The 9,051-nt window shown below is 41.3% G+C and overlaps 1 protein-coding gene across 1 annotated transcript; it reads right to left on the reverse strand.

Moving 5' to 3' along the window:
• Nucleotides 1-2,263: 2,263 nt before the first annotated feature.
• On the reverse strand, nt 2,264-5,872 carry LOC103900185 (serine protease inhibitor 2.1). The gene is made up of 4 exons (XM_009280805.1): nt 5,227-5,872; nt 4,060-4,330; nt 3,267-3,414; nt 2,264-2,458 (listed from the first exon to the last, which is right to left on the reverse strand). Exons 1-4 carry the CDS (start codon nt 5,870-5,872, stop codon nt 2,264-2,266), a joined length of 1,260 nt encoding a protein of 419 aa, XP_009279080.1.
• Between the last annotated feature and the right edge of the window lie 3,179 nt (nt 5,873-9,051).

Below are 9,051 nucleotides of genomic sequence, written 5' to 3' on the forward strand. Positions count from 1 at the left end.
ATTTTTGTGCCTTCCATGTAGGCACAAGACTATTTTCTTTTCCTGTCTTCTCCACATCCTCCCCTTTCAGAGAGATTTGGGATGATCCCTCTTCCCACTCCAGGTCCCTGCCACAGCTCAGGCCAAACTTCTGGTCTGGAGTGTGAAGTTCCTCAACCGGAGGACAACTGTGGTAATGCCCCACATCGTGATAGATACCTGCCAAACCCATCCAGCATTCAAAGGTGCCCTGTTTGATACGTTTGCCAGGCGCAATCACTCCTCACGCTCCAGTGTGAAAACTCCTAGTGCAGTTCTCCTCCTGCAGTTCCTTGCCTCGACTCTCAAAAGCAAAGGCCTGGGAAGTAGATGGGGCAGGAATTTGCTCCCTGTGTTACTTCCCAAAGCCTCTACTCTGTCCTAGCAACCGTGAGATTTTTTCCTAACCTCTTTCCCTTTAGCACTAGGCCGAGAACCTGTTCTTCTGCCACCCCACTCCGATAAAAATCTCACCATCCTACCTTCTAATCAGTACTGGTGCATCAATTTATCAGGGTGGGATCTCAATGGAGCTGCTCCCAGCTCTTGTTGAGTTCATACAGCCACCTCAGAGCAGGCTGCCTCACACCACAGCAAGTTATCATTGATCTCAACTCTGTAAAAGCCGCTGCTTTGCACAGAGACGCGGTATCTCCCAGTCCACTAAATGATGGTATCTTGCTCCAGCAGAAGCAATAGCTCAGGGCTTCCACTGAGTTCTTGCTGCTTGGAGCAAAGGGACTCATACAAGGCAGCAGTCTCCAAGCCCCCCTGAGTCAGAAGCATAGCCCCCCCCGTACACCATAACCATGTTACAAGCACTGGTGGGTCTCAATAAAGCACCTCTGTGCAGGGTGGACCAAGTTTGGGAGAACAGGTCAGAGGACCAGAGAGATGTCAGGGGTAGGGAGCTTGTTTGTTAATTTGGGGCATGCATCACCTTCACAGTGCTCACAGTACATTGCCAGGATCACTTTAGAAACAAGTAATGTACATTCAGGAGCATCATCTTCCCAGCAACAGGGACTAAACTCCACTTGCAAAAAATTTATCAAGGTCTATATGCAATGGCATGAGTCAAAGCAGTGCAGTGGGAAAGCAGCTGCCAAAGCAGGAGTCAGTCTCTCCTTGAGGCAGCAGCTGCTTGTTAAAAGGTTTGTTACAGACTTCAGCAAGGGTGAGCACCAGGCCCCAGTGCTCCACTGCAGTAAGAGTGGGTGATCTGCAGACCCACAATAGCAAGAGAGTGTTTATATATTTCTTGAAAACAGGTTTTACCCAAGTAGGCACATAAGGACAGAATGCAAAGAATCGCCATCTCCATATGAGAAAAGTTGGACTCATTTAACAGCCTTTAAAACATATTTTACAGACACCCTGCTATGTTAATAAGAGTGACTGAATGTTTTCGTTGATTTTAAAATATTTATAACAGGATAGGAACAGGCTGGAGACACTGAGAGTCAGTCCTTGACTGATGGATTTAAATGACAGTGCTTATTTTATTCATCAGCCTTAGCAATAATTCATGGATGATATTGTAGCAGGACAATTCTTTGACAGTTTATGCCTAGTGTCACTGTCCCTCAAAGTTTTTGCTGACCCTGTGGACTGCAAAAAGACACTTACAGTGAGTGCTACAGCAGAATAAGTCTATTGTTTCAGGGATTTTCTCTTTTTTGTCAATGTTTTTTTAAGACGTCCTAGGCAAAGAGTTGGAACTTGTGAGAGAGAACAGGTTGGTTGAGGGTAAGCAACAACGGCCTAGGCAGCAAAGAGCTATGTAAGGAAGAAAGGGCTCTGTAGGGACTGGCTCAGGTGAACACTGATCATCAGCAAGTCCCAGAGAAGACATAATAGAATTGCAGGGTACTTGTTACCTGTTGGGATAAAGCTTTTGTTGAGTATCCCAGAACGGAAAGCAGTCTGGAGAAAACCGTTTAGCAGAGAGAATACACTTGTAAAAATAACAGCAGACTTTACAAAAAACAGTTTTCCAAGGAAAATTTGGAAATGTTTTAATAACTTGAATTACTCAACTGGGGAAAATGTTACATTTTAAAACTGTCGGTTGCTTGGAGTTTTTTTACAATCTTTTGCTTATTAGTTTGATAAGGAAATTCCTCATTTACTTCTGAATATCCCTCAATCAGAGAGTAGTTGGTAGCACTAACTAGCCCCCATGTGTGAACACTGTAGACATTATAACTCATGCCGAAAACCAGCATGCCCAATAACTCAGCAATTACTTCTTAGTAGGATCGACAATTTTCCCCATGAAAAGTGTAGTGCTGGTTGCTTTGTCAGAAATCAATATAATGAAGGGCCTGTTGAATTTTATGGTAACAGAAGGATGAAGAACTCTGGTAAGGATTATGGCTGTGGCTCCTGCAGCCTCAGTTCCAGCCTCATCAATTTCCAGCAGGGCCTTGTGAAGTGCCTGCAGGGAAAAGGAGCAAACGCTGTAGTTTATGTATGGGACAGCAAGCAGGGGGTGAAGATACACACTCTCTTTATGGAATATTTAGGAGAAGAAAGGAGTGATAAAACCCAGTGGACCAAATTTTCTTGTATGGTAAATCTCCAACAGCCTGCAACAGGAGTGTTTTCCATGTCAGGACTCAACGGGGAGGGCCTGTAGATGGACCCTCACCAGTACTGAGTAGAGGGGGATAATAAGAGTCCATGCACTAGCTGGTTTATTTTCTTAGATGGTTTGGACTTCCACTAGCAACACTTTCTCTGTTATTCCAAGGTTAATGGAAGACTGCTATTTAAATGCTAATACAGGGGCAGTATTTGACATCTTTGCCACGTTAAATCGTAGCTTAAACTGACATGGTGAAATTCTGCCACTGCAAACTGGAAATTTCCTGGAAACTTTGAGAATAGTAAAAAATTAGGTACTAATCAACACAAATAATATACTCCTCATTTATAATTTACTTGACACAATTGCATGTTAATAATCATATTCCAGTGCCAAGAAATCATTTAAAATCTTGTCCAACTTCTCCGTGTACCTAATATCCAGCCTTTTAATAGCAATATTAAAATAATACAAAGGTGGGACAGCAGACCCTCTCTGTAGAAAAGCACAATTACTAAGCAGGTCGCTACATGTCATTGTGAGTTTTACTTATAACTTCAGTAGGACAAGGAGGGAAAGCAAGTCTCTAAAAACCCCAGATATAATTGATCAGAGCAACCAACCACCGCCCCATCACCAGCTCTGTCTGTTCTCTTACTTGTGAAACCTGTAGACTGTGGCTGCCACTAATTCCAGACAGGTCAGCATTACTAGAGAATACTTCAGTCATGCCCATTTCCATGAACAGTTTTTTAAGATCGTAAGACCCACTAATAGAAATCTTTGGTAACTGCAGATTTAATCTCCTGTTGAACAAAGAAAACGAAACAGCAGTGAAGCATTGCAGTGTTGTTTCAGTCAGCAGGCTGGATAGTATGCAATTCAGTGACACTTGAAAGCATTCTTTTGATTGCTAATTTGTTTGATGGTAACATTTGTATTCCCTGAGCAATTTTGGCATCCAGAGAGATGTGTCATCTCTTTGTACCTACATTGTCTCTTTGATTTTGGAAAAAGAAACTAATTTCTTCATTGCCGCTGCTTCATCCCAGTGCCACGTACACAGCTAGCAAGAGTTTTGTGGCTAGAGAGCTACAGAGAGTAAGCAGACCAACTGTAGAAAGGCTAAAAGAAGGGAAAAGGAAGATAAAATCTAAGACACAGTGAAGCAAATGAATTATGTTAGCACCATGAAAGAAGAGGTATGGTGGCCAAAAGGTAGCCAAGCAAGTCTTGAGGCAGTTGTTGCAATGCTGTGTCCCCTTGTCAGGTCAGAGAGCCTGCAGTTGCTTATCGATTATGCTCTGCTCTGACTCGTCTTGGGAATCGCTTAAAACCCCGCTTTATGAAATCAGGACATTATATCCAGGAGAAGGCGATCTGAAATTAATGCTTTCTCTTAAAAATAATGATGTGTCCTCAAATATACTATTCCATCTACTGAGAGTTACCTGGTCTCAAGTTTGTTATCCCATTTACAAACAGTTTCCTTGGAGAGAGCATCTTCCACTTGCTTCATCTTTCCATCATCAGGCAGAATGAGCAATGCTCGTGCAGTGCCCTGGTAAGGCAGCTCTACCACCTCGCAAGAGAGATCCTGGTCGTAGTAACTGTCATAGTTACTGTCACGCTGCATCATGTTGACTCTAACAGGTGCATTTTTGTTCACAAAAAAATCATCCTCATATGTACGCAAAGGATCAAAAGACTTTGCCCAGGCAGCTAATGGGGGAAAAGAGATGTTGCTCTCAAACATGTGAAGATCATAAAAAATGGCTGATATAAATCAGACCAACTTAAATGTTAGGACGCTGGGGGTCTGCTTATGGGAAAAGAGGATCACTAAATCACTTCAGCCTCCTGCATAACACACAATACAGCATTTTAGCTGTGCAGTAAGTTCAGCACAGTTACTGTGAGTAAGTTCTGTCTTGCTGAAAAACAACCAAAGGTTGATGAGGACCAGTTGAGAGAGTCCTGCTTCTATTGTAGCCATATGTTCCCACAACTTGTGCCTTTTATGTCATTTAAATTCAACCACTTAAACATTCAGCCACAGGACCTTGTTATGCCTTTCCTGTTAGGCCGTACCCGATGCAAGCTGACTGCTCTCAGCCTGGTGAGGAATTCATCAACAGAATAAAGGATCCTAACACTCAAGCAGGGCTCCAGAAGCACAGGCCCTCAAAATGCTATGTCTCAAGTCTTCATGCAGCATACCTAGTAGTTCTACCATAATACTGGGGACCCTGGAAGTGCAAAGATATCAGTCCACTAAGTTTGACTGGCACATACAGTCAGCATAGACATCTTGGAAACATCTTTAGTCATTATGCCCTCAGACCGGCGAGACTGTGTGCAGTAAGTCCCTGTCTATGAGGCAGTCCACTAGAGTGGGACTTCTCTGTCTGCAGCTTTCAGGCAAACTGAATCAAGCAATCAATATTTCTCAACAATCCGGTACCCTGCTTTTGGCCAGATCTAACCTTTACTTTGAAGGTCCTGCACAGTTAAGCTCTTTCCTAAATAGTCACTCTGCTAATAGATCATTAAGAGTTCCCTACAATTTTTGTTTTGCATCAAAATCATCTATAGGAATATTATGTTAAATATCTTACCTTTAAAATAAATGTAGTTAACAAGAACCAATACAGTACTTGCATCAAGATGACCAATTAATTCAGGAATTTTACCCTTGGTTTTGGCCTCTACATATTTATTTATTTGCTTCTTAGCTTCTTCTGGTTTATGGAAATTGCTAGAAAAAAATTCTGCATCATAAAATTGTTTGGTATTTTGTAAAAATGTCTCCTGTGGTTCATACCCAATAGCTGTAAAAAGGAGATTCCCTATACTTAATGTGATGTTAACATCAGTACAGTTCAGTACTGCTAAAACTTTATGAAAACTTTCATGTATATCATGTATGCGAGTCTCAGTGAGATCGTCAAAGCCCAGACTTTCAAAAATCTGAGACAGGGTGGTTGACTTAGCACCAACAGCCAGCATGGCAAAGGCAGTGGAGATGCTCATGGGAGAAAAGAAAACATTTTCATCAGCTTTTTTTGATATAGCCTGCTTGTAAAATCTAAATACAAAATCTGCATAGTTAGAGCCTTGCTTGTCACAGTTATGTGTTAATAAATTTTCTGTTCCATCGTGCAGATTAGTATTATTGACTTCATGGCAAATGTCTTCTCGGTGGTAATGGGTTGCGGCACAAAGGACAGCAAGGAGTAAACACAGGCACAAGAGATACTTCATCTTCTTTTCGAATTATTCTGTCACAAAATAAACAGTCATTAGATGAGCAGATGGTAACGATGAGCTTGGTAGTAAGAAATAATGAATAGTTTGTTAGCATAAATATTATATAGTGCAACTGTAAAGATCTAATGTACATAGGATATTTAAAGTGCCCATGGACACAATGTCAAATGTCATTAATAAATTCAACCAAATTATAAATTAAAATGTCAGGCATAATAAAACCATAATATTCCATTGTAACTGCCCTGAAAAGGCAATTCTCTTCTTCATTGGCAATAAAAGTATAGAGCCAAAGTCCATAATAATCTCTATTAACAATCACATTATCTTCCCTGGATCATTGTCTCCTACAGGGTACATCTAAACAAACAAGTTACCATGGGGTAAGACGGGGTGTGCATTTCAAAGACATCAAGTACTCCAGAGTATCTGCCCAAATGCAGTTTGGTAAATGGAGGAAATGTGAGGCAGCTCACTTCTCACTGGAAATGGGATAAATTCCCTCACATTTATCAGGGCAGCAGCACATGGACAGATGGCTGTCATGGACTATCTAGTGCTTGTTAAATTCACACCCCTGTTTACTTCATGGTTACTTACTCACACGGCCAGTCATTGGCCACAGCTGATAAGTGATGGAGGAAAGTCATCTACATAAACTTCAAGGCAAAATTCAAGGCAAAAGCCTGGAGCACCCTGTGCCATGGCAGCAGGACACTCAGAAGTGGGCATAAAGACGTGTAGGAAGCAGCAGGTTTGCAGCAGATAATGAGGTGCATGTTTGGAACGAAGGGACCTTCCTTTCAGGGGGCTGCAACAAGTGTTTGTAACTTCTTAAATGGTGGTTTGCCCCTCACCATGGGTTAACCTGCCTGGGACATGTGGCTCCCTCTAGAGACACAGGAAGGACCTGGGTCCAAGAGGAAAAGAGGAGTACAGATCCCATTTGGAAATCAAAGGACACTCAGATTAATCCCCTTGGAGATGACAAGTTTCTTCATTATGCTTGTTCTCCTAAAGCTGACATGATATGCTTCACATGAGCCTCCTGCCCTCCATAGGAGCTGGAACAAGTCTCTACCGAATTCAGTTCCCTGCTATTCTGGGGAGGCATCTCATATAAACCCTCTTCAGAAATGTAACAAGCTGTCTATGAAAATAAGCTTTTTGCCCTTGCAGCTTCTACAGGAAAACATTTCTAGAACTTTACTACTGTTACGGCTCCTCTTCTTCTGGTTTCCAGCCAACACAGCCTGTTTGTATCCTTCTCTTCCAGGAATGCATTTTCCCATGTCCTGCCAAGGTGAAGTTCTCTTGGTCCCGTATTCATTCCCAGATGTGAAAGATGACTGTATCTACTATCTAAACAAGATTTAGATAGAGTTTCTGAGGGCAGCCCAAGTTCCAGGATTCTTGGTGATTAACCAGTTGCTTTATTTTTTTATTGGTATGGTGGTCTTTTTTGTTTTTTATAACAAACATATACACTACCTGTGTGTTCTCATATTTGCTAGGTTCTGAGTATGCTGAGTATGTCTGAGAGCAGACGGTGACCACTGCAGTGACCTGCAGTAAGAAGTGATAACGCAAAATTTTGATTTCCTTAAACCGAAAGATGCAGTATGGCCCTAGATGGGAATACGATTCAACTATTTGCATCTCTTTTAAGCAGAAATCTCCCTCTTCCTCCTAGCCAAAAAAACCCCTTATGTACTACAGACAAATGAACCAATCATGTAGTACAGAGGGTGTTTCAAAAGTACTTGCTGTTTAACATTTCATAGACCATTTTTATCTAGTTATTTGAGGTATTACACACTTAAGTGAAAAAGATGATAATTTTTGTCTGCCCATGACCACTTCCTGTGTACAAACAGAGCTGAGCCTAAATTTCAAAGAATTTCTGAAACAGAGTATGGTTTTTCTGCAGCAAGCTTATATTAGGCGTGGCTCTGTTTTCAACTTCTACTATAACAGAACAGTTAAAAAAATCTCTTAGTATCACAGCTCTCTACAGACATATTAAATAACTACTTCTACCAGAAGCTGGAAAACACTCAATATTGTCATCAAGTTTTCCCCACATACTTTTCTCTTTAGAGATATTAATCACATTAATTTCAACATTTTGAAGTCAGAAAATTTCAGCCACAAATATTTTTTGTACCGTTTCAAAGCTGAAGAAACTGGAAAGACTTTATTAAATCTGGGCTGTATTTTTTATATGCAAATTGGAAATTCAGAAAATAATTCTCTGCCAAATCACAGATTAGTTTGTCTATGGGAATAAAAGGGGTAATTAAGTTTAAATTGTGGCCTTCCTCCCACCCCCTACGCTCACCCCAGTCCTAATTAGAGAGCCTGGCCTTAGCAATTCAATGGTTGTTTTATACATTAAGTCACCGGAAGAGCTTATAAATTGGACCTGGTTGTTCAGTCACTTGTGGGATTATGCTAATTTCGAGTCACTGTGAAAGCTGTTTCCAACCTAAAAGGTGATTTCATCAATATTCTGCTTTAACAACTACTTAATAAGTCCCCATGACTTCAAAGGTTATTTTATTCTAATTTCAGGCTAAGCATACTCCCCCAGAACAGCAGGTCCCACTGGTCCCTTGCATGTTTGCTTGATTAATATTTCATGGCAACATCTGCACACAACCAAGTCACAAGCAGACAAATGAAATTAACCTGACATGAAAATTCCACCAACCGCAGAAAGCATCGTTTGCAAGTGTCTAAGAAAAACGCACATGTAGTACTTACAAAATCAGAAGCCCTGCTGCATTCAGCTGACCGTGCTGTTCTCCACATGTAGCAGTACTTATACTGCTACATCATCTTCTGCTTAATTTCCACTGTTAAACTTTAAACAGACCTGATAAAAATTAGAGCCAACCAAAAAAAAGGAGGAAACAGAGCAAATATTGATGAAATAGGGTTTCCAAGGATCGTGTCCACAATTCAGCCAATGGAGCTGACAATCTTCAGCCGTTTGAATAGTAGCTGTGTCTTTCTGTCTGTTGCCTCTGACCATGTGGAGGAGCTTAGCGCAAACATTGTGTAATTAGGACCCTACTGGAAACCAGGAGGTTGTGCCTGGAACCACTGGAAACAGATGCTAACTCTTGGTGCCAGAAGTCAGACTTTCTGTGCCGTGCTGAAGCACACAT

This window comes from Aptenodytes forsteri, unplaced genomic scaffold (assembly GCF_000699145.1).
Source record: "Aptenodytes forsteri isolate BGI_AS27 unplaced genomic scaffold, ASM69914v1 Scaffold193, whole genome shotgun sequence".
NCBI classification, from domain to species: domain Eukaryota; kingdom Metazoa; phylum Chordata; class Aves; order Sphenisciformes; family Spheniscidae; genus Aptenodytes; species Aptenodytes forsteri.